This window comes from Ammospiza caudacuta, chromosome Z (assembly GCF_027887145.1).
Source record: "Ammospiza caudacuta isolate bAmmCau1 chromosome Z, bAmmCau1.pri, whole genome shotgun sequence".
NCBI lineage: Eukaryota > Metazoa > Chordata > Aves > Passeriformes > Passerellidae > Ammospiza > Ammospiza caudacuta.
In genome coordinates this window covers 46,141,246-46,167,778 of record NC_080632.1, presented here as the reverse complement: position 1 = coordinate 46,167,778, position 26,533 = coordinate 46,141,246, and the positions used below count along the sequence as shown (strand labels likewise).

Here is a 26,533-nt window from a genome sequence, read left to right as displayed (position 1 = left end):
TACCATGTTTTCATACTTACTTAGCTTCATAATAAATGCTAGAAGTTCAATACAGCTTTAATGTATTTTCCCAGGTTACTATTCAAAGACCACAGCAATGCACAATAGGCACAAGTATTATAAATTATCTACAATAGACAAAGAACCTAGTGAAGAAAGCATCATGATCATAGATAATTTCAAATTGAAAGGGATCTATAAGGATCATGGAGTCCAACTCCCAGCTTAAGTTGGTTAAGCAGGACCCTCCCCTCAGGGACCAATTCTGGCTCTGACTAATGACTGTATTGCCTCTAAAGTGTTTGTCACTTGCTCACAGAATATCCTTCTCCATAATTTTACCAGGCACTGGAGTGAAACTTATTGGCCTGTAATTACCAAAGTCTTCCCTCTTCGTCTTACTGAAAACTGGGACCACATTTGCCAGCTTCCAGTCAACTAGTACTTTCCCTGACTCCCGTGACCACTGAAAATTAATGTGGAGAGGACCCAGGATAGTGATCAGCTTGCTCCATCAGTACAGTGGGATGAATTGCATCAGACCCCATTGACTTACTTGCATTCAGGGGGAACAGTAAATCTTGAACACCTTCAGAGTTTACAAAGCCTTCAAGTCACAAGACTACAAGAGTCCCTGGGCCCAAGAGTGGTAGAGGTAAAAAAGATAGAGGTAAAAAAGACACTAAACATCTCTGCTCTGTCCACACCCCTAACTGTGAAGTGACTGACCTCATCAAGTAATAGACCAATCCTATCTCTGAACATCCTTTTGCTGTTCAATTTTTTAAAAGGTCATTTTGTCATCTACCACAGTGCTGCCCAGCTTGGATGCTCATCAAGCTTTAACCACACAAATCTCCTCCTGCAGTGGCAAACAGCATCTCTGCAAACCCTCTTGTGTCATCTGTCCATGTTTTTAATGTCTAAACACCTCCCATTTTTATTTAAGTTCTAGAAAAAGATCCCTGCTCAGCCAGCTTGACCTTCTGACTCACTTTCTTGAATAACAATACTTTGAAATTGCTTGCTCTTGAACTCTTTAAAAAATTACCATTGTGCTTTTTAAACTCAGTTTGCTCTAAGTCTTCCTTCCAAACTAAAGTACTTATTTTTATAACCCTAATCAAAGCTGAGAAGCGAAAAGAATACCACAGCTTCTTACAATGAAACAAACAGAAGTATTCAAATCCCTTGGAAAATCGTTTAGCTCCCAAAATAATGCTCAACAAAAAGCTCTGCAAAACATAGCTACACAGTCTGGGCTTTTCACAGAAGTGAGGAGCACTGAAGTATGTATCAGTATACTCTCAAGCTCTAGCATTGTGCTCACACCCTGGGCTGCATCCATAGAAGCTTAACCAGAAGCAGCCCGTGTCAGGGGAAGCAATTCTGTTCCTCCTCTCTCCTCTCATGACACCCCAACTGGATTACTGCATCCAGCTCTGGGATCCCCAATCTAAGAATACCACAAACATAGTGAGTTCAGAGGAAGGACACCAAGAGGGTCAGAGGAATGGGGCACCTCTCCTGTGAGGACAGGCTGAAAGCTGGGTTTGTTCAGCCTGGAGAAGAAAAGGCTCTGGGAAAACCTTACAGAACATTCCAGTACCTGAAAGACAGCTTAAGCTGGCTGCACCTTGAGAGAAACCTAGAACAAAGAAGTTCCTGGGCTTCTATACCCTCACAACCTATGACCTCATTCTCTACACGTTCTTTATGTGCTCTGCATATGCCTTTTGGTCCCATATGACTTTTGATGTGGGGCCTACTGGTTCTTTATGGAATTCTTTATGTGTCACTGTATTTATCTGGACAGACTTGCAGCTTCAATTGCAGCTTCTTAATCATTCAGCCTGCATTTGTCTTAGAGGCTCCCTTCACAAAATTAAGTAACACTTAAAGAATAGTTCAACTTCTCAAAGTGAAAGTTTGTAGTTTGCAGCCTAAGGTTTTAGCAATAGTCAGTTTCAAAACAATCAGAACACAGTTTAAAAAAATCATCTAACTAAACTTGTTTTCAAGAGCTGACTGGAGACAGGTGTTCAAAAGACATTCTCTCTTGAATTGATTCCTCATACAGGTGAAGTTTATTTATTTGGGACAGGTTAAAAATTCCAGAATAAGTTAGGAGCGGATGATGTTTGATTTCTTACAGAATTCTGTATTTTCTGCCATGTTTAGACACAAGATGGAAGGATAGGGAGCTACCCAGGAATTTTCTGGACAAAAAAGTTCACAGAAATACATCTCCTGAAACAACAACAGAAAATTCAACTTCACTAATGATTTTATCCCAATTTTCTAATGCAGCAATTTGAAATTGGTTGCTATATGCATTATTACGTATAGGTATTGCTGAAGTTTGGAAGATGCAGCTGGGGGTTTGTATTCTATCACCACCTGTTAGAGGTGGGGCAGTTATCTTCTGAGGAAGATAACTTTTAATCAGGTAGATTTCTTTCTCTCTTCCACAACCAATCCTCCCTCCAGAGAGATATCTTCTGTTAAGATGGGCCATTGAGTGTCACTGCATGACTGATAAAATTACATCAACCCATTGTGAGATGCTCCGCCCAGGGGAGGAGTCAGGCATTCCTACCTGGATATAATCTGAGATTTGGAACACCACAGTTAGCCTTTTCCCACTGGATTCCCAGAGAAGCAGCTTTCTTCTCCACTGTATTCCCAGACGAAGACGAAACCCACCTACACCACCACAAGACCTTCAAAGGAAAATTCCACCCTTCTACAGGATTGCTGCTCCAACAGAACTGCACCTGGCACTGCAGGAGGACTGCAGCCACCATTGAATGGGAGTGCTACCAACACCCTGATCCACAGGGTGTCAGGATGTATTCTGACTCTGTCAGTGTTGCTTTGTATTACTGCAATTTTTAATTTTATTTTTATTTTCTTCCTCAATAAAGAACTGTTATTCCTAGTCCCATATCTTTGCCTGAGAGCCCCTTAATTTCAAAATTATAACAATTTGGAGAGAGGGGTTTTACATTTTCCATTTCAGGGGAGGCTCCTGTCTTCCTTAGCAGACACCTGTCTTTTCACACCAAGACAGGTATATATGGGTATACATGCATATATGGGTGTATAGGCTTATCTATATACAAAGAGTGCTCTGAAAAGTTCAGAACATAGAAGCAGGAGGAGATTAAAACTCTCTTTAACATAATTTCATTAAATGATGAAGAAGAAATACTAATTGCATAATCTAATCTTCATTGCTGATCTTCAGAAACATGACAAAAGATACAATGTAATCTCCATGGTGACTACTGGAGCTGGAGACAAAACCACTGAAGATCAGCCAAGGATACTACAAAAATATGACATTTACACCACTGCCTACTTTTTTTTTTTTTGTTCAATCAAAAACAAGACCGATTTTGAAATCTGATAAACATAAAGAGAAAAATACCCCTAACAAAACTGATTTGTCATGTTAGATACTAAGGTGGTGCCATATGCAACCAAAAGCCTCCCATGCCTACTTGCTCTTCTCCATAAGGCATACGTTACCTTCCTACCACTGAAGGTGAAGGATGAAAAGAAGTCAAGGCACAAAAATATCAGAAGCCAGTAAACAAAATAAGGAATACTGAGAAAAAGTAGAATATAGGGTATTTTTTTTTTCCTGTGTCCCATCCTGTATCCAAAAAAGACTGGTAGGAAGTACCTCACTTGACAAAGGAAGGCATAACTGAGACAATGCAACTAATATTAGTATTCAGATTGAAATCACTTTCTCACACAATAATCATCCATTGAAATCCATCTGGATTTGAAATGAAGAAATATTTTGCACTCTAGCATACACAAAGAATCACAAACACCAGTCTGGAAGGAGACCTCAAGGGCCATCTCGTCCAACTTTTCTTAGTTAAAGCACGGTCTAAACAATATGGCCTAGCACTCTGTCCAGTTCAATCTGAATGCTGCAGAATCCAACAATTCCCTGAGGAGATCAGTCGAGATAAGTTGTCAATCAGGTTGTTCTCATTGTGAAACATTTTGTTCTTGTGTGCAATTGAATGTTCCCAGCAGTAACTTTTACGCACCACCTCCCATCTTTCATTTGTGACTTCTTGTAAAAGTGGAGTCTCCATCTTCTCTGCAGTCACCTTTTTGAGGCTAGAATATGGACTTAAGGTCTTCCCTAAGACTTCATTTCTCAAAGCTGAACAAACACAGTTTCCTCAATCATTCCCGATATGTCAGGCTTCCCAGGTCTTTGACTGCCTTTGTGGCCCTTCTCTGGATCCTTTCCAGCCTGTCCACATCTTTTATGTACAGCCAGGATGAAAACTGAATGCTTTGTTAATTCTAGAGTCTGCAAGATACTATCTTGGTACAACCACTATAAATCTGATAACTGACTCCCACCGAAACTACTTGCATGCTTTTGCTCTGAGCAGTACACAAACCAGAGTGATTCTATCCCTATTTCATGGACATCAGACAGAGATACTGACAGACACCTGGGCACTTCCCCAAGTCTAAAATTCATAGACCCTGCTTCTAGCTCTGGTTTTCCAGTCTATGAAGGTGTTCACTTCCAGGGTCTCTTCAACTACTCTTGTTGTACATATTTCTTTGTATACACGCATAGTATGCTCCTCTCTTGCATACAAACCTGTAAGAAAAACAGAGCTGAACGCTTGGAATTGTGAGTATATCCTCAGGTACCTAGGTACACTCTTTCAAATGCATATAATTACTGAATAAATACTCGTATGTTCAGCACTCACAAGAGAGGAAGGTGAGTAACACATAAAGGTTGATTATTACTGCACTCTTAATTTTTTCAGTCTTGCTTGTCAAGTAAATCTGTGCAAGTTCTTTACCTCCGCAGAGAAGTGTTCATTCAGTGGATAATTTTTATTAATCTGTAAACATGCCAGAGATTATTAACTGAATCACAGTGCATTGTAGATCTGACCATTGACTTAGATTTCTTTCATCAGCCCAGCTTTTTGAGTAACATCTCTAATGAGCAATCAGAATTTTCTATCCAAGCACATCTGACTGTTCAAAGCCAGATAATCTTAGCCATATGCTTCAGCTCTCCTTTTCCCACAAAGCTGCATGTTAAAACAAATACAGAAATAATAAAAGAAGTCAGAGTAGCTCGAGATTATATTTTTGTAAAACAAGATCTACTTTCTTGTAGATCTTTCTTGGTCAATACAAAGTAATTTCAAAAGTCTTCAAGCTTGATAAAACAAAATCTAACATAATTCCTGATATTGTGACCTAGGAGAAAATAATTTTGGAGACTTACTTAACATTGTTGCTAGCTGTAAATATTCTGCCTTAAACAGCTGATCCAAGGCATACCCAAACCCAAGCTTCCTCCACACAGAATTTTAAAATTATATGAAATCTTACTGTTTCATTGCTATGTGACTCTGCTCTTCCTGCTCCCATTATTTCCCACAATCTTGCTCAAGTTATCACCAGCGACAGTTGCAGTGGATCCATCTGGTTGTGAAAACTACAACCAGCTCTTAAGAAAGTCTTGGGGGAAACAGGTAACAGTACCCAAGAGCTCATCTGAGCAATGCACCCAGCTAAACATAGTGCTAACAAAGATTTGACTCAAGCCAAGTTTAGAAGAAGCTAACTTCTGTAATTGGTATGCAAATATGACCACAAATCAATCACCTTACTTCATAAGCAGTGCACAGCCCAGGGCCCCTTGAGCTCTTCCATACAGCAATGGGCTGCGCACCAGGACCTCCCCTTAAATAGGGACACACCTCAGCATTGCTCCTCAAGGCAGATAAATTCTTGCCACAACAGATTTTCAGTAACTGACACTAAACTTTGAAATCTTAGCTAAATGATAGAAAGGGCTGACTGTGCACATGTAGTCCTTTAGACATATATCACTGACAAAATCTGGGACTAGGTCTGGATCCATACATACCAAACCCACAGCCCTCAGAAAGGAGTCCAGAAAGCAATAGGGCCCTTTCTGAACCTCATGACTAAACAGGAAGGCCTCCCTGACAGCTTTTTCTGACCATGTCCTCTGTGCAGTAATCAAATGCACCTCACCATCAAATCTTGTTAAACCACTTTACCACCACATTTGCATTTCCTATGCAACTTTGTTAAAATGCTGGTTTATATCAATTAACATAAGCTCCTTCTCTCTCACAAGTGAATTCTGTTGCTCCATCCCTGGCATTGCAAATACTCAAATATGAATACTCCCTAACAGCACTACCAGATTTGTCATAAAAAGTAAGACTGCATTTTAAAAATATTGTATTAAATATTTATGAATTATAGTGACAGACAATAACTAGCCACATACTTTAATAATCTTCCACAAGATCTTCACTATCAAAAGCAGCATTGAAAAATGCGGTTACAGTATGAATTTACTATCCTATTTCTTGTATTCCTCCCCACAATAGAAAAGAAAAGCACAAGGTATATTGAAACAATATAAATTAGAGGCGTAAAGCAACTGTTTCTCTGACATAATTTTTTCCTTTCACTACTGCACTATTACAGCGGCCTGAGTGGGTCGCTGCTGGTGAGAGAGAGACGGTGAATCTTGTTTCTTGATCAGAAGGCTGAATTTATTAATATATGATATATAATGCATTATTACTATACTAATAGAATATAGAGAGAGGTTTGCAGAGCTGCTAGCTAAACTAAGAATAGATAGAAAAGAATCCACAACAAAGTTGTGTCCAGGGACTCAGTCCCCTGGCTTGCACTGATGATTGGCCCTTAATTATAAACATAGAAAATGAGCCAATCAAGGTGAATCCTATTGCATTCCACAGCAGCTGATAATAATTGTTTACCTTCTCTTCGGGGGCCTCTGGCTCCCGAAGACACAGAAATATGAAAGAAAAGGATTTCTGTGGAGAAATGTCTGCGACATCTCACCTTTCTAAATTGTATAAAAATAAAAGAAAAATGCTGATGTGGAATGAACAGGAAATTCCTTCACCTATAAAATATAGAATACTAATAATTCACTAAAACAATCCTACAGTATAAGAAAATTGCAAGAAACAATGCAAAGAGAATTCAAGTCCATGCAGCTGAGTTTCAGGAACAGTCCATCAGCTGAAGTTGTTTCTTTTGGACATCTGAGAGTCCTTTTTGGTCCTGAAACAGCATAACACAATTTTAAACAATTTGAAACAATTTGAACAATTTTTAGAATGTCCTTTTCTGGCCCTTCAGTGCTTCAGCACTTCAGAGCTGCTGCCCGCCTATTTTCAATCTTTTTTATTTAATTTTTTTTTTTTTTTTTTTTTTTTTTTTTTTTTTTTTTTTTTTTTTTTTTTTGATCGAAAAGCAAAAGAGCAGCAGCCGAGCAGAGCAAGGCCCTGGGGGCCCTGGCCCATACTGGACCAGGAACCCCAAAACTGGCTCACACAGGGGGACCCAGACCGGTAGGACAAACCAGAACCCCTAGAAACATCAAGAGGCCTCGCAGCGGGCCCGGCCCAGGAATTTCCTGAGCCCAGCATCCCAGGCCAAACCCATGAGGAAGGCTCTGCATTCCTGCTGCAGGCCTGAACCTTTCTGCCAGCACAATGGCAGCACGGGCAGTGAGACGCTTCCTTTCCCCTAAACCACTGAGGCATGCCAGCAGCAGGGAAATAGAAGCTGCCCCGAGAATCTTCATCTCGGGTCTGGGAATGTGTGTTTCCCACAGCAAACCAGCTATGGTCTCCTCCAACTGTGCCCTCTCCCTCTGCAATACATCGGGTTTGTCTCTCATCCGCCCCCTGGCTTCATCCCCATCCTCTCCAGGCTGGGAATCAGAGGCAAAACTTTCGGGAGCCCCCTCCCCCTCGCCGCTAGAGCACAAGAGAGGCGGCGGCCTCCATGGGACAATCCCCGAAAAACCACCCCCCAAACCGCCGAGAATGCTGATCTTAAAAACAGGCAGCTGGACTGCCACAACAGTGAGCTGGCGGGCAGCCCCCGCTCCACGGAAGGAGAGACCCCCCGCCGGAGCGACTGCTGGGACGTCCGGTGGAAGCATCGGGGAGGGAGTCGAAACTGGGGAGGGAATCGCGCTGAGCGTGGGATCCGCCGCGGGCTGCTCCGAGGGTCCCGCGGGCTCAACTCTGTTTTCTGCTGCTGACTCTGGGGTCTGCTGTGGAGGCGGCGGGGACACGCGGGAACACGCTGTTGCTGCGTCCTTGGGCTCTGAAAACGGCGGCGGACACGGCACGGGCACCAGCGGATCCTGGAGAAGCGGCGAAGCGTCGCTGTTGCTTAGCAACAGGTCAATCGGCGGAAGTGCTGTCTCTTCGGCCTTCTCCGACACAGGCTCTGGCGGGGGCAGGGAGGCCGGTGCCACCGCGGGCGGGACCTCCTGGAGAGGCGGAGACGGGATCTCCTGGAGTGACGGCTCTAGCAGGGCCGTGGAGGAAACCTCGGAGACCGGTGCCGCCCCCGTTTCTGAAGGCGGAGTCTGAGAGGCCGGCGCTGGCTTGAGCGGCCGCTCCCATCTCCCCGGAGAGAGAGAAGGGGGGGAAGGAGGAGGCTCCATCTGAGCATGCTCCGGAGCAAGAGTAAAAAAAACTTCTTCGCGCCGCGAAGTTTCGCCCCCCCCCGCCGTGAAGCAGGGGGGGCTGGGAAGAAAAATGTCCTCCCCCACCGCGTCTTCTGCCAAAGGTGGTGGAAACGGAGCTTGGCCATAACAATTAGAGATCCACTGAAAACAAGCTGCTCTGCGCTTCAGGACTGGGAAAAGCTTTATAAATGCTGGGTAGATGGAAGGCAACACGCGTCCCTCCAGGTAGACGCACTGGATAATCGAGTCCATGCACTCCCAGACAAAAGCATCTAAAGCATATAAGACATCAGCCAAGAACCCAAAAAGCTTTGCCCATCGAAAGAATTCATAGATATCTGTTTTTGACAAAAAGAAACCGTCTTCCCTGCACCAATGTTTCCAGAGGGCTATTTTTTTCTCCTCTGAAGGGGAGAATTGAATCTCTTCTGGCAAGGCATGGGTCTGCCATACAAACAGCCACAAGCTACGAAGGGCTGGTTCATCAGGGATAGAAAAGTGAACAGTACCTTTTGAAAGAGTCCAGCTTGCTCTGGCCAGCTCCACAGGTCTGCTGCTCTTTTCCATCATCTTTCCTGATGGTTTTCCAGAAGAAAGATTCTCTTTGTGGTCAGCCTTGGCTGTGAACTCTGTCCAAATCAGGATCTTCGGTTCTTCAGCTCCTGGCTTGAATCCACTTTCTGAGGTCACTTCAAAGCAACCCTCAAATGCTACACATACAGGATTTTTACCCAGTGCAGCAATTTTGCTCCTCTGGTCTTATCAGATTAATTTTTGCTCTGACACGAGGGGTCACCAGATATTACAGCGGCCTGAGTGGGTCGCTGCTGGTGAGAGAGAGACGGTGAATCTTGTTTCTTGATCAGAAGGCTGAATTTATTAATATATGATATATAATGCATTATTACTATACTAATAGAATATAGAGAGAGGTTTGCAGAGCTGCTAGCTAAACTAAGAATAGATAGAAAAGAATCCACAACAAAGTTGTGTCCAGGGACTCAGTCCCCTGGCTTGCACTGATGATTGGCCCTTAATTATAAACATAGAAAATGAGCCAATCAAGGTGAATCCTATTGCATTCCACAGCAGCTGATAATAATTGTTTACCTTCTCTTCGGGGGCCTCTGGCTCCCGAAGACACAGAAATATGAAAGAAAAGGATTTCTGTGGAGAAATGTCTGCGACACTGCACCACTACACAAAGCCTGTGGACCATTATTTAAACACAATGTTTTCCTTATTCTGAACAGCATTTTCATTAAGTGAAACAAAAATCAAAAGCAAAACGCTGGGTAAGTGTGCCACACTCATGAGCTCCAAAGCTAGTGAAATGCATAAAACCACAAGGACTGGCTATCAGAAGTCTGTAAAACCAGGAAAAATAATTTAGTAAAACTATCAGAAGTTATTAAAAACAGGAAAAAAACCTCAGTTCTGTTTTGGTCTCCTTTCAGAGGGCCAATCTTCCTTAACAAGTCAAAGCTCTGTGAAATCAACCTTGCCAATGCATCCTCCAAATACTTAATGGAACTATCTATTCTTCCACATCTTCCACCACCTGTAGCCAGCCCATTCTACAACATCAGTCTCAATTCTGAAAAGAAAACCTCACAAATAAAAGATTAACAGCATGATTAGGAAATAAACATGCTTACTGTTCTTGAATCAGAGAATGGATTGTACTCATCAAGCCCTGGAGGAACGTTTCTTGTCACTTGTGTAACAGAAGGATCCTAGAAGAGGAAACAGTTGTGTAAATCTGTGCACATGAATATAATCAAAAAGGTGACACCCATATCATCATATCATATAAAAGTCAGATTTTGTTTCAAAGTACAAAAGGTTTGTTTTCACTAAAAAAGTCTGTAAACATCTACCTCTTTATCTCCCAAACTAACATCATTTAATTCTGAGCTTCTTATAAACCTAGATTAACACAGTGTTAACAGAAATCCCATCTGTCACATATTTGATTTATAAGGAAAAAAAGCTCTCATGAGAGAAGGGAAAAAACCTCTATCCTGCTATGTTGACCAGGCATGGACTCCAGCCTATACACCTGAAAAGCACAACAGAACAAAAGAGCTTCCGGTAACCCTTGGACTTCCCTACAGAGAAGTACACCCGACCCCATCAAGAATAGAGAAAGCATTTAATAAAAATGAAGCTGAAGAAACAGGGTCCCATAATGCCAAAAGCACTTCTGATTCAGCTTCTACTTGAACTACTAAAATTAAGGAAAAATGTTTAACTTTTTTCTACTTCAAGTAATTATACAGCAAAAAAGACTGCTCAAGATTTAGCTTGAGAAAACAATTTCAGAAATTAAACATTTCTCTGTGCTACTGACAGGGAGGCTTTGTTCTGCAGAAGAGCCCACCACAATGAACCACACCAACTTAGTCTGAAAAAAACTGTACTTATTCCATGTGATGCCTGGTTTTATCACATTGTTTCTGTGCCTTAAAATTTTTGCTTTTTCAGAATATAACAATGGATAAAAGGTAGGTTTTCTTGAAAATCAGTAAATCCATTTATTCAATACTGTTAGTTACATATTTACATAAATGTACCATATTTTATATGTACACCAAACATAAAAAAGAGCTACATATATACTTATATATGTAAGTATTTACTTATTTTATAACTATGATGTTTAAATATATAGATATATATAGATATTTTCTCATTTCCAACAGTCTAGTTCAACATTAGAAAAAAAAACTGGAGTTGATAAAGACTGTAAAGAAAATAAATATATAGCTACATATATTTACATTCATATTCCCTTTGAAGAGAGATACACTTAAAACCTTTACATGCGACGCAAAGGATAACAATAAGGGCTTCTACAGGTATGTTAAGCAGAAAAGGAAGGTTAAAGAAGCTCACCCCCAAAAATGCAGCTGGTAACAATGGAAAACTGGTAACAATGAAGGAAGAGAAGGTTGAGGTGCTCAACATTTTTGCCCTAGTCTTCACAGGTACCTCTCTTCCTACACCACTGAAGTGGATAGTTGACAGGAAAAGAAATGGGAGAACGAAGTACTACCCACTGTAAGAGAAGATCAGGTTCATGACCACCTGAGAGACTGAAATTTACCTAAGTCTGTTGGACCTGACAAGATGCATCCCAGAGTCTTGGCGTAATTGCCTGATGTAGGTGCCGAGCCACCCTCCATGACATTTGAAACATCATGGTGCTCAGGGCAAGTCCCAGGTGACTGGAAAAGGGGAAACACAGTAGCCATTTTTAAGAGGGGCAGAAAGGAGAACCCTGGGAACTACTGACTTGTCAGCCTTGCTTCTGCGCCTGGGAAGATGATGGAACAGATCCTCCCAGCAGCTGCGTTAAGGCACATGGAGGACAGGCAGGTGATTGAGGACATCAGTGACAAGTGTCCCTCAAAGATCTGTACTGGGACCAGCATTATTTAATATCTTCATTAAAGACGTAGACAGATTGAGTGCACACTCAACAAATCTGCAAATGACCCCAAGCTGAGTGGTGCAGTTGACACAGCTGAAGGATGACATGCCATCCAAAAGGACCTGGACAAGCTCTAAGGGAGGGCCCATGGGAATCTCATGAGGTTTAACAAGGCCAAATGCAAGGTGCTGCCCATGGGTCAGAGCAGCCCTGGTACCAGCACAGGCTGGGCATGAACAGATCCCAGCAGCCCTGCCCAGAAGGAATTGGGGGTGCTGGTGGCTGAGAGGCTGGACATGCCCCAGCCACGGGCACTGCCAGCCCAGAGAGCCACACGTGTCCTGGGCTGCATCCAGAGCAGGGTGGGCAGCAGGGCAGGGAGGGGATTCTGCCCCTCTGCTCTGCTCTGCTGAGACCCCACCTGCAGGGCTGCATCAGCTCTGGGGGCACAGCACAGCAAGGACAGGGACCTGCTGGAGGGAGTCCAGAGGAGGCCACAGAGAGATCAGAGGGATGGAGCACCTCTTCTGAAAGGACAGGTTGAGAGAATTGGGGTTTTTCAGCCTGGAAAAGAGAAGGTTTCAGGGTGACCTAATTGTGGCTTCCAGTACCTGAAGGGAACCTACAAGAAAGAGAGAGACTTTTTACAAGAGCATGTAGTGACGTGTAGGAATAGGGGCATGGATTCAAACTGAAAGAGAGTGGGTTTAGATTAGATATTGTGAAGGAATTCTTTACTGTGAGGGTGGTGAGACACCAAAACAGGTGGCCCAAGAGAGTCGTGCATGCCCCATCCCCAGAAGTGTTCAAGGCCAGGCTGGATGGAGCTCTGGGCAACCTGGTCTAGTGGAAGGTGTCCCCACCTATGGGCTGGAGAGATGGAACTAGATTATCTTTAACACTCCTTATCACCTAAGCTGTTCTATGATCCTATTACATTTTTTTGTTTAAGTGACTTAAGTCACTTCCTTTTTTAAAAAGTGACTTAATCTACAGTCAAGTTAATACAGAAATTATTCAGCAAAATGAAATAAAAATCAAGTTTAAATGCAGACTTTGCTTTTTTAGAATCAGCATCTATTATGGCCTTAGCTTAGTCTTGCAAGCAGGAATTTTATCTGCAGATGCAGGAAGAGGACTTTCTTAATGGCTGCAGTCAACTTATTTACAGCTAGGAAAAAAGAACAGGGCAGAACACCAACCAATTCTAAAATTCAAAGGAACAGAGCAAATGAAAACAAGTCTGTTTATTCCAATAGCTATACTCACTAAATTGTTCATATAAGGCAATTTTAAAAGTTTGCTACAAAAAAGCTTAAGAAAAATCATTGCCTCAAAAATTAAAAAATTATATGTTGTCTATTTTAAACAAATTCATATATATAAGCATACTTAAAACACCCTCTGGTCACAAACCACTTTTCATTAAAGCATACATTTAGCTCCAAAACAGTACTCCAGGGGTCCCTGAACAAGAATAATCCTTTCTAAAGATGCATACAAAACAATGTTAAATGCAATTCAATATCAGCTTTCTTATATTTGACTCATCTTTAATTAGCTGCTTTAAAACAGCCACGCTGGTGAGTCTCCCTCACAAGCCTTCCATAGTTGCCATGCTAGACTTAAATACATTGTTACAACTAATGACTATCATCAGGTCTTACATAAACTGGTAAACTAATTAATTGTTACTATTTTATTTGCTAAAATGGTGATCAGAGAAGACCAAACAGATGAACCACAAAAAAGAGGGTAAACATGGTGCCATGAGTACGCTTCCTGTCAAAATTCAACCAGAAATTACTTGAAATGTGGAACAGAAAAGTACATAAAAATATGCAAATACTTAAATATAACATTTGAATTCTACATTGGGCAGTGGGATATGGGAGAGAACCAGAAAGGAAAAAGCAAATACAACTTGTGGCTGTTAAGAAAACAGACAGTTTAAAGGTGGGAGGGGAGAGGGGAAAGTAGAGGCAAAAAAAAAAAAAAAAAAAGGCAACAAAACCCCTCAAGTCAAGCAAAGGCAATTGCTCACCACCTCCCACCATGTCCATTCAGCTTCTGAGCAATGGCTGCTTGGAGCAGCTCCACCACTTACTACCACCACTGCCAGCCTTGCTGCCAAGCACGATGTTATGCAGCATGCTAGGTCCCTCTGGTCAGCTGGGGTCAACAGTTCCGCCTGTGCCCCTCCCAGCTTCTTGCCTGGTCTACTCCCTGAGAGGAAACAAGAGTGTGAAACAAAGATGGTCTTGGTGCTGCGCAAGGACTGCACAGCAATGTGCAAGCACATCAGTGCCTTCCTAGCACTGTTTTGGTCACAAATCTGAAGCACAGTACAACAGGGACTGCTGTGAAAAAAATTAACTCCATCCTAGTAAGGCCTAGTATGTTTATTTCAGTCTTTACTGGAATTAATTACATTAATTACATTAATGTCAATTAGCAGAGCATAAAACACTTTGTTCATGCTTTCAATGTGATACCCCTTTCAAGAATGCTCTCATATAATTCCCTCTTCCACAGAAAAATGTTCAAGCATAGACAAATGCAACTTGTGATTGCTAACCATCAGCCACACAGAGAAATGGCAGGTCTAATTACTATGACTTGAATGGTACTCTGGATTTTAGGTTGAATTAGCTACTTAAAAAGCATATTTCAACACTGAACTTGTGTTTGAAGAGTGTACTGCTAACCAAATAACTGAACCAACTCAGCCTGCAGACTGTAAATTCAATTATTTGAATAACTACAATATCAGACTCATGAGACATCCACTGAACAGCAACCATTTCCAAAAAACATGAAACAATGGTCAATTCAGAAGAGCAACCTATATTCAGAAAATAAAACATACAAACAAGAATCAATATCTGATGAAAGAAAGCCTTTTTTCTTCAAGTTTCCAAGAAGACCATGGTTTAAAACTCCTCAGATCTCCCTGTACATCTACTGTGACATTCCAACACTAACAATGAAAGAGAACATATGCTGAGACAACAGGGTATACTAGAGCAAGTCTTAGCACTCAAAAATAAGTTCAACACTTAAATACACACAGCAATTAGAGCAAGAAGCCCTTTGTCAAAAGTCAATTGTCATTTTGAATTAACAATTGCTACACCTCTGCCAAATATTGCTATTGTTTACTAAAGTAGCAGCAGCTCTAAAAAAAACCTGAATGACCCAGAGGACATTCAATAAAAGCTCTATTCAAGTAAAGCTTCATTACTCAGCAAAGGAAGAAAATACAGTTGTATAGAAATACACAACTCCGCCACTGCAAGTAGCATTGCAATTCTGCATTCCGAAAACTTGAATTACATAGTGAAGACTTCTATTGAAGTTTGTGACACAGAAAGACTCAAGTAAACCAGTCATGACAGGAAAATAGGAATGCCACAGCTGAAGGAGACAAGTACCAGTCTGGAAATTCATATCTCTCCTATAACTCATTCACTGCTACCACCATCCTCAGCTCTTCACAGTCAGGGTGCCCAGGTGTAGGTGCTATTCTAATTGTTCTGAACACCTACAGTGCATCAAATGACTGATACTAACAGGAGCTACACTTCATCTTTCAAAACACTACTTACAACATTTCTGAAGAGATTAGATACTACATCCCACAAAACACAAAGAATTGTTTTGAATGATTTACCTTACACTCATTGCATCTTATTTTAAAAATGGGGCAAATGCCAACTCATCTAAACACAGTGATGAAAACTGTGAAGCACTCATACTCACTGATGCAGAATAAAAAAAACCACTGAATTTAGAAATTGTTCATGGTTTGAATAATGAATACAACCAATACATGTGCAGAATGACATACTCAGAAGCTAAGCCTTTAAATGATTGCTGTCAAATTTCTATTTTGCATGATATGCTTGTTCTACTGGTTAAAAACAGTAAAAACTAATATTACACAAGAGTAAGTGAATCTATGCTGTAATAATTTATTTTCTGTATCTCGTGTTCCACCCAGTCTTATCTCACCCAAACTCCTGCCAGTTCAAACCCAGAGCTTCTGATCTTTTTATTTAACAATTAGTCACGCAATCACAGAACAGAATTAAAAACAGACTATTTTTCATATCCAGCTATTGTAGCTATTGATGCATTTAAGTCACACAGTCATTTCAGACGACATTTTCAAGATCTGAATTAGTTAGGAGACCGAAGTTTTAAGAAAGTAGCACAACTTAATTAATTTAGCCATTTTCCATCTAAATCTTTCCTTTTACCTGCTTCTTGCAGTCTCTCTCCAGTACCGTCAATCTCAAAATGAAATATTAACATACTTTTTTAAATCCTGACAAGATAGGTACAAGCAGCAACCTATTTCTTATGCCAAGAATGGGAAAGTCATAAAAACCACCTCAACACACAATAACACAAACTGAGAAAACAAACACAGAAAAAGCAATACATTTATATTTCATACTGGCAAGAGCACCTATAGAACTATTAAAAGCATCTTCTGTGTCAAGGTAACAAATTATGCTCACATCACTCAAGTATAGATAAAATTAATTGAATTCTCAGTTATCACAGAGGATGTACTAACACAATTAACTACAAACAAGGATGTTTAAAACAGAGCAGAACAATCCATTCTATGTGAGCATTTACAGCCTTCTGAAAAACAGAATTGAAGTGAATAGACCTCTGTCATCTAGGAGACCACAACTAGTCATCAGCTACCAGTTTCACTAACATGGAAGACACTACCAAATTAAAGACTGAAGAAGTAAATACATCTCTAACAATGGTTGGTATTACTCTTCACTGGACATGGGTCCAGAATTTTTCCCCCACCAGTAAACAACTTATATAAAATACACAATATAGTAATAATCTCAAAAACAGCATCAGCTAAGCTTATACTGTTAGTTGGGATTTTAAGTGAAGGGAATATCGTGAACTAGGAATCAGCCTGTCCAAACCATCATTCATACTGCTGAAAAAACTTTTCACTTTGAGGAATACCTACTCTTCCATCAAAAGACAAAAGCATTTTCTGCACAGAACATTTTTTCAGTTTAGCCCCAAGGTCTAGCAAGGAAATAAAAGTGGTATTTTATTGTAGAGGTCAGGAAATGGAATTTATGAACACTAAACACTGATTTGGATAGAGATTTTAATGCTTTTACAACACATCAGCAATTGAAAACAATTTCAAATAAAAATCACGGAAGCTTCCCAGAACCAAAAAAACAGTTAGAAAGTAAGATTTAAGTAAGAATTCATCCTGAAGTTTTGTGGATTTTGATTCTGGGGGTGGGAAGAGGTTATAGTAACAGTAACAGTTGTACTTCCTGCTCTCTCTGAAGTACTCCCTAAAATAACACCACCAGGTCAGAAAATTAAGTGTTAATTTCTGTTGCAAAAATGCAATACAATGCCTGAAACTATTGGTCTAACTTTTTTGATTTCTTGAACAAAGAGAAAATTATCCATCATACTTTACATGAACAGGTTCTGGAGTGTTTCTCCATCCCATAAGAATGCCAGATTAAGCCTCTGAAACTGCAATTCACCCATGTGGAATAAACATTTGGTAGAAAAATTCTGAACTTCCAATAATAAAAATTCCCAAGTAGCCACATAACAGTTCCTTCATAATTCCGAGTTTTTCAAGTTTATCATAGCAAATGCTGCCTGTTCTATGTGACATTCATCACATGAAAGCAGAGCTGTGAAGGGCTCTGAGCAACTGAGCAAGGCAAGATCCCCACCTCTGAAACCTAGAAGAACTTCAGAGACTGAGAAGGCCAAATTTGTCCTAAAGCTTGCACCAGCCTCACCTTCCAATAGAGTACAGGAATGCCTAACAAAATATCACCCCCATCTCCCAGCTGCTTTCAAACCATTCTCCTTTCCCAGCTATGATATGTGTATGTTCCTCTTTGTAACATTCAATCTCAGTATACACTGCAATGGTAACCCTAGGCAGTATGTGCTAACACTTCAGTGAAAATCTAGAGGGAAAAATGCAGCTCTAAGATACTGAATAACTATTAAAATGTTCCACATTTTTAACAGATTACAGTGCACTTAAAGCACTGGTTAAGTGTACTCTTGGCAGCCAACTTCCATGCAGAACAGCTAAAGGACAACCCACTACCACAATGTTCAGCATTAATTTATGCAAGATTTTGGGGTATTCATAATTTTTGAAGACATGAAAGGAAAGCAGATAATAAAGTCAGAAAAAATGCCTATATTTTATGTTCTAAACTAACTTTAAGACAGACAACTTAAATCAGTACATTTTATAGTCAGATACAGGAATTAAAACTCAGTTCTGCATTTAGGCATTGACAAAACTGCTTCATTCTAAAGCTGCACAAACATTTTATGTAATAAGGGTCCCAAATCTTAATAAAAAAGTCAGCACTTCTCTTTCTTCCTCTAAGTTTCTATCACTTTAGTTTCACCTCAGCAACAACAATATAAACTGTGTAAATTCTGCTGCCACAGAAGGTGACAGTCATTTGCACAACTGCTCTCAGTATCAAACATCTAGGTTGTATTTCCCACCAAATCTGTGCTCATGTGAGTCAAGATTAAGCATAATATCCAACTTATAACTGGAATTACTTCTGTACTTAGCTCTAGTGACTCAAGTAATCCTGTGACCTCAGTGGGAGCAATTCAGCGCCATTTCTGGGTATGGCAGAGTACCTCAGCCAACCAAACAAGAATGTCAGTCATGACAGAACTATGTAACATCTGTCTTTTTGGATTAACAATTCAAAGGTATCAACTCACAGTCTGGAACCCTCATCCCACTGAAAGAAACTACTCAAATACTTAACAATACATACATTTGAGGTCTGCTCTGATTGTGCCCTCCCACACTAAATCAGATGAAGAAAAAAGAAAAATCTTCTTACCACACAGTGATTTGGCATTTCCCTGAAGGTCACCATACAGATTTGAAGAGAAATGTATCTTAGTTTTCAGGCCTATCATAATTCCTCTGGTGTCAAATACATGCATCTGCTCAGAGCTAAACAGATCAGATGAACTGACCCAACAGAATTTATCACACAACTCAGTCTTTAGAGTTCTCATTCTACAGCCACCAAAAATAACTGTTTCATATGGTAGGATAATTAACAGTCAGTTTTCAAACCTTTTGCTGTCAGCCAAGATGTAAGGGCCTGTGAAATTCATAGCTCTACTTAAAAAGATTTCTCGGAGTAGTAGGATTGTTTGTTTACAAAAAAAAAAAAAAAAAAATCAAACCAAGAACACAGAATCAACAATTTTTATTGTAGATGAACTGCTCATTGTTTCAGAGTAAATGATACTTGCAGTGAATTTTGAGACTGCTATTTCAGAACCTTTGTAACTGTATCACCTCCCAAGACAGAAGACTACAACTATCACCTATCCTATGACATTAAAAAAAAAGAAAAAACACAAGGAGACAGCTACATTACAAACATGCTTTTGTTTTGTCATAAAAAATTTATTTCATGCTGCTTTACCCTATTTAAGACACACTGTCAGGACCTCGAGGATTCCCAAACTCCTCTTAAGTGGTCAGACCCTCACTCCTCACCTGATCATCACAGGACTGTTGGCTGATCCTGTTTACTGCTTTCATTGGATGTGGTCCTGGCCCCGGCTTGGCTTTCTAACCTGGGCTCAGATGTGTCTCCTCTCGGTAGATCTGCCTAGCACTGAATGCAGTTACCATCACCACATCTGCTCTGCCCACCCTCTTTGGGTGCTGTGGGACTGCAGCATTTGAAAGTGAGAACTTTACGAAGTGTGAATTCACACCCACAAGCTAAGACTAGTGCTTCTTAGTAAACGAAATTAATAGATTTCATTACTAACTTGCTTCCAATCATGATACCAGAGGTTATACCAACTGTGTACTTCTTCATATTGCTGATACATTGTATTATAAAAGGATTCTCATATCTTCATTTGTATGGTACATGGATACATTTTCTTTTGTACAACTTAAATGCTATCAAAAGCTTGTAAATGTTAGCCTGTCACTTTTCTGTTTATTTCAGCACCCTCTGACTTTCAAAAAAACCCCATCTTTTGGATTTGTTGGTATAGCATTCAGAATGCTATTCCCATTTATTTAGAGAGGAAAACTGTTACTTCAAAAGCATATATGACTCTGGATTCAGGTCCATTTTGTTGCTTTTTTTAAAGCAACAAAGAATAAAAACCACAAAGGTTAAGTAGCCACTTGTATCAAAATCCACAGCACTTAATGATCAATCCAACTAAGCTAATTTCAGTTTTTCCAGCAGATAATACTTTTGGAAGTCTAAAAGTAAATTAACTGCCCAAAATACTGAGCATTAGGTGTTTATGCTTTACCTTTGTCTTTCCAGAGAACACTTTTATGTGATTCAACAACAAACAAGAAGCTCTGCTCTAATATTTTTATTAAAAAACATAGGAACAGTTACAGGAAATCTCCCACGTAGATCACAGACATCCAGTAAAACCAAAATGTTTAAGAAAAAAAAGGATCTATCTTTAGACCTTGGCAACAATGTTCCACCTGATGCCTTCCAACCACCCCTTCTCTGCCATACTACTTTGTGATTTTACATTAGCACAGGAAGCAGCTTCAAAAGCAAGGAAAACAACTAATAACATCATACATAAAATTATCAGCAAAGACAAAAATATGAGTACATTACGATAGTGTTTAGACAATATGACTTAGGCTGTAAAGGTCCATCTGGAAATACTGGTTCTATGCACAAAGTATTTTAAAACACATAAACATAAATACATACATGCACTAGTACCCACAAATTTCAAAGCTGTTCTGACAACAAGATGGCCATCAAGCTTTAGCTTACATATGAGGTCTTTTGCTCCTTCAAGTAAAATGCACAGGTAAGTAAAGGCATGCAAGATAACTTTTATGGGCAGTAGAATGTGATGGAGGCTAGCAAAGACTGAAGGAAGGGAAAAAAGCCTCTGAAAAAGTACACAGCTTTCCTGACCCATCTCCTGCAAATGAAGAAGTCCAAATAGAGAGTTCAAGTTACAGAGAAGCTGTTACAGAGTCCTTTTATCACTATGCACTGCAGATGAGAAGAGAGAATGGATTCTGCCCATCAGTAACAACAGAAGTCTTTCCCTACAGAGAAACTGGAATAACTTTTGCACTTTAAACAGTATCTTGAAAGTAGAAGTATAATTCAGGTGTGTGCCTAGTTTAGGTCTCAGCACTACACAGGGCCAGTTCCACACCCTAATGAGCACTGCAGAGACAGCTATTTTGCATCTAATATCCCTTACTGCCCTGGATTTGGCTGGGTGTTATTTGATTAACTATTACAAGAATGATTGAAGTAGGAGGAAAAGCATCATGTATTTCTGTCACTGAAGACGCATTCTAGAATGACACATTTTCAGTGTTTGGTGCCAAAAAGAACAGTGCTCACAGACACTGCTACCAGCTCAAACTATTGCTGGCAGCAGACTCAACGCGAGGACTTCTGTTCACCCGGAAGATCACTGCACTGCATACAACAAGTGAAAACACAGCGTAAGGAATTCTAGGCCAATGAATACTATTGCCTATGTTTTGTGACCATAAAAACGAAACTAATTTTTCAGACCAACACTAATGAACAAATGTTAGGAACATTATGCTTCCAGCATCTATTCGGAGATAAGTAGGCGTGGCTTGAAATATAACACCTCAGTTTTTAAAAACCTTAATTATTCCAGCTAACACTCTAAACTCACCGCCATATACTATCTGTGTGCTTTAAAGTGCCTGCAAAAAGTCCAGTAACATTATCAACGGAGGTAGCTTCAGAAGTTAGTTGAACTGGATTCAAACAACAAAGAAAACAGAAGGGAAAGCATCCAGAGAGGTCAGCTCATTTTGACAACTGAAGCCAGTGAGTGAAGAAAGAATTTACAGCTGTATGATAAGTCAACAGTGCAAAACCTAAAAGCTTTAAAGCACATTAAAAAAAAGCAGTTTGAAATGCAGCATAGAATTCATGCCAGCCATTGGTACCCTGATTGCTTCAGACAAAGGTAAGGGAACAAGTAAGCTTAAAGGCAGTGGGAAGAAACTACAGAAGAAGAGGGTAAATTCTCTAATTCATTAAATTTAACTATTTGGCTCAACCAGGCGAAATAAAAAAAAAAACCATAGAAGTAGCATTACCTCTAGCACAAAGCTAGTGTCAAAATAAAAAACCCCCAAACTTTTCTCTTTTTTTTCCATCGAAATAACGCATCTGAAATACGACTCGTATTATTTTAGGTACGGATGGAAACACGGAGCTCTGAAGTGGTGAAACGCTGCCTTTCCTCCGCGCCCTGTCCCCACCCCACTCCGAGTCTCCATAGCCCTCTCAGGGCAGAGACCCCGGCCCGCAGCTGCCACGGGGCCCTTCCTTCCCTCCTTCTTCCCTTCCCCCTTTCCTTCCTTGCTTCCTCTCGCGGAAACTCCGAGGCTCGGGGCAGACGGACACCAAGGAAACCGCACGGCCCCCTCACCTTGAAGGGGTTGTTGAGGTCCGGGTCGGCGAAGGGGTTGCTGTCGAAGTCCGACATGGCGGGGACAGGCGGGCGCTGCGGTCCCCGGCCGGCGGCTCTGCCCCTGCGGCGGCGTCCCGACAGTGCCCGGCTCCGGTGTCCCCGCCGCGGCTGCCACAGCCCCTGTCACAGCCCCTGTCACAGCCCCGCGGCCCGGGCCGAGCCGAGCCCGCCCCGCCGCACCGACCAGCCACGGACCGCCCAAAATGGCAGCCCCGGAAGTGAAGTTACGAGTGGGATGGCCCTGGAATGGAGACAGGGATGAAGGCGGAGCGGCGGCTCCCGGGGCGGGCGGGAGCGGAGCTCATACCGGAGCCGGGCGGAGTGGGGCGGGGCAGGGGCGAGGCGGAGTGCGAGAAGGGCCGGTCCCAGGACTGGCTGAGGGTTGGCCGTAAGCTGTTGGTTAGAGGGCCTGCAGTTACAGGCCGGCCTCGTATTCGCGGCTGCTCCTCTAGGGCAATGGGGCTGTGTCCCGCCTTCGGTAGTTTAGCGCTGTCTGGGAGCCGGGGGAAGGAGGCCCGGGGCTCTCCGAAGGGCAGCCGGACCGGGGGCGGGCAGGGGCGGCCTGGCGCGGTGTGTGCGTGGGTGTCCGGCCCCCGAGCAGTCCGTGCGGCCTCCCCAGCCCTCCGCTCCCGCGGCCGTCGGGGCGGGTCGGGACAGCTGGGCTGGTCTGGGGAGGGAAGTGGACGTGCGAAGGTAGAAAGCCTTACTAGGTAAAACGCGCATTTAGTCTCTCGTGTCCGCCTCCTGTTGGGATGGTAAATAGTTAACCCGGCTGGTGGCTTCAGGTGACTTGTACAAAGGTTCTACAAGGATAGTAGGGAAGGTTTGGCTTTGAACCACGGTCACAAAAACCCGCTTCCCTGGCAGGGAAGCATTAAAAAGGCCTCTTGGAAGTATTCAAGCATTTCCAACAGTTCAAAAGACTTTTTAAATACTTCCTCAGAAATGCTGACAGTGCAGTTTGAAAAACCTGGTCCAAAAGATGCAAATAAAAACAAAGGAGCACCTTTAGTTCAGAGCTATGGTTTATATGTGAAATTCAGTGCTACTAAAACAGTCTACATTGATGCAGCACTTTCAAAACCAGCAGATCCTGAATTTCCTTACATGCTTTCTAGAGAAATTATTTGGAGTTTCATTTAAATAAAAAAAAGTTGAGGCATGGCAGACAAAATAAAATGGTTATGGCAGTAAACCTGTTCTTTTTTGCTATTCAAATGTGTATTTTTTTCCCCTACATAATAATGTAGACTGTGAGGCACACTAGTGTTAGCACTTCTATGATTTTAATAGCTCTACATGTATCATTACTCTGATCTTTGTGCTGACAGTCATTACAATCAGGCCATTCTGTCAACAGGTCAGGAGGAGTACTCTAGGTAAACGACATTGATTTTGCATGTATCAGTAAGGAAAGCAATACTTGCTTCAGGGTCTGCTCTGATTTATGCAGACGTTTCTCACTTTTTGTGAAGTACTGTGAAGTATACTGTCAGACATAAAATGGTATGGAAATGGGACAAATCATAAAAGCATAGTTTCTAAGCAAAACACTTGCCACTTCTTGGTTGTTATGAAGTGTAAAATACTTTTTAAAAATTTACAAGGCAGGTTTTGCACAATCAACAGAAGTACATCACAGTATTATTTCCAATCTTACATATATCTCAGTTATGGTGACAGCACATGAAGTCATGTTGTTTTCCCATATTCACCCATGGCCATATATATCATGGCTCAATATATGTTGGTAGTCCAAATGCTGTGTGCACTCATAACTGTGTATTTGCTTCTCCTTGAGCTAAACATGAATGAATGCATGCATGCATGAATGAATGCAAGATTGGATGAAAATAATGCATTTTCCTGTATGGTTGCTGGTGCTTCAAATCGCACATTTGACATTGTGACATTTCTCTGATAATAATTTGTGCACAGAGGAATAATCTGTCCTATGCCTTCCAAGGCAATTATGAAACTGCAATGAGAGGTTTTCTTTGGAACGAATACTAGGTATTTTACAAAAACATCAGGCTGGCATCCAGTCAGCTAGTGGGGTTCTGCAGGACTCTGTCCTCTTCAACATATTCATTCACCTGGACACAGGATTTGAAGGAATACAGTTTGCTGGCTACATTAAACTGTGAGGAGGTGTTGACTCCTTTGAGGGCAGAGAGGCCCTGCAGAGAGATGGAAACAAAATAGAGAGATGGACAATAACCAACCATGTAAAATTTAACATCCCAGATTCTGGCCTGGGATGGGGAAATCCTGGATGTACAGACAGACTGTTTCTAATTCTGTTGCAAGAAAGAGCTCAGAAATCCTTCATTCTGATTTATGAAATGTTAGTAAGTTTATTGAAAAATAACTCTTAGTAGAGAATGGGTGAATTGCTTTAGATAAAAATGTCTTTTGTAACAAAAAATTCTCAAGTCTTCTGGAACTGGTTTTATTCATTGCTTTTCGATAACTGAACCAGAGACTTTCTTAGCAAACAAAACTATCAATCTGAATTTACTTTTTTTCCTCAGAAAGAGGAGTTCAAGCTCCTTCTGTGAGAGCTGTATTGGATACTTATGTTTATGAAGTCTTTTGTGAGGAACTGACTTCATATTATTCCTCTAAATCCTGGTTCTCTCAAATTTTCTGACTTGTGAGATTTGCAATGTTTATGCCAAACTCAGGTGGTGGTGAGGAGTGCTCAGATAGGCTGACAAGAAAATTCATCAAGTTTTTTCAGTCTACAATGTTCAACTGCTGAGTAGACCATCAAGTGGTCTGTCTTGATTAGTAGTCTGCTCCAACGAAATAGATCACAGTTTTATAGAGAATGGACCAATAATAAAACCAAGCTGTGACAAAGATCTTTTTAGCTCTTACAAAGATTGTTTCCTCTCATAAAGTGAAGCAAGTTTTTCAGCATCAAATGCTAGCATGATGGTTAGAAGAAAACAGGGATGAGTGTCCATGTGCCACATGAGCACATAGCTAAGACTGCAGACGTTGAGCAGAATTACTGGCATGGAAGACTGCATGACTGCTAGGAGCTCACATAGTAGAAACGAGGAGTAGAACTCTGTGATAGTACAAGTTACAACTTCAGATTAGGTAATGTGCAAATACCACTAATGTCTTGCAAAGGTTTAGGCAGACATATAGTCTGTTAGGTAAAACTTTAAGTGAAGAGTTATTCAATAGTTGCTCCTACTAATAAAAGAAGAGTGATTCAATAGTAGCTCCTCCAAATTGAATAATTTGAAGCAGCAAGATCATTTTTCTAGGCTTTACAGCAAAGACATTTACTTTCCAAATTTTGGAAAGATTTTAACTTTAGGGGAAGGAACAGAAATGTGTTAAACAGGCATTTCATTGTAATACTTGAGGATCATGAGCTACATTATTTCCTAAAATCTTTTACATCAATTTAAAAGAAAAATGCATGGAAAAAAATAGGAGAAATGTCAGAAATCATAGTAGCATGCAGAATTATACGTGCAGACTTCCATTTCACCTCTTGTTATTATCAAGGAAGCCCTGAGTCCACAAGATGATTATTTCCGTTTCACTGTGCCAATGACTAAATCAAAATCTCTTTGTTTCTAGCATACAGAGTGTTGAATTAATATAAGCCTGTTTTAATAGTCTGAAGTTGCAGCATTAGTCTTTTTCTAGGAGTAGGGCAGCTTTGCCAGTTCTACTGTCGGAAGTTACAGTAGCACTCTTTTCTGAGTAGAACCAGCTCAGCCTACTTACAGGAGGCAGACAGTGCATAACCAAGTCAAGCCCCTGGAGTCACCCAACAAGGACAACAGTGAATGCTCACAAGCTGATGAGCACCTTGCCCTTATGAGAAGCCTGACTACTTTCTGAAGTTCTACACTTAGATTTTCTTGCTGTGTTCCAGAGTTGTAGCAAGCTATTTGGAATTCTTCTGTAAA

At 41.0% G+C, this 26,533-nt stretch overlaps 1 protein-coding gene across 1 annotated transcript in view; it reads right to left on the bottom strand.

Moving 5' to 3' along the window:
* SCAMP1 (secretory carrier membrane protein 1) overlaps positions 1-22,753 on the bottom strand; it is a 44,514-nt gene extending 21,761 nt beyond the window's left edge. Inside the window, exons 1-2 of the mRNA XM_058823393.1 lie at positions 22,551-22,753; positions 10,237-10,314 (exon numbers count right to left, since the gene is read on the bottom strand). Of these exons, the coding sequence (XP_058679376.1) occupies positions 10,237-10,314; positions 22,551-22,607 (135 nt within the window). The 5' untranslated portion in view covers positions 22,608-22,753. The remainder of the gene's footprint in view (positions 1-10,236; positions 10,315-22,550) is intronic.
* Between the last annotated feature and the right edge of the window lie 3,780 nt (positions 22,754-26,533).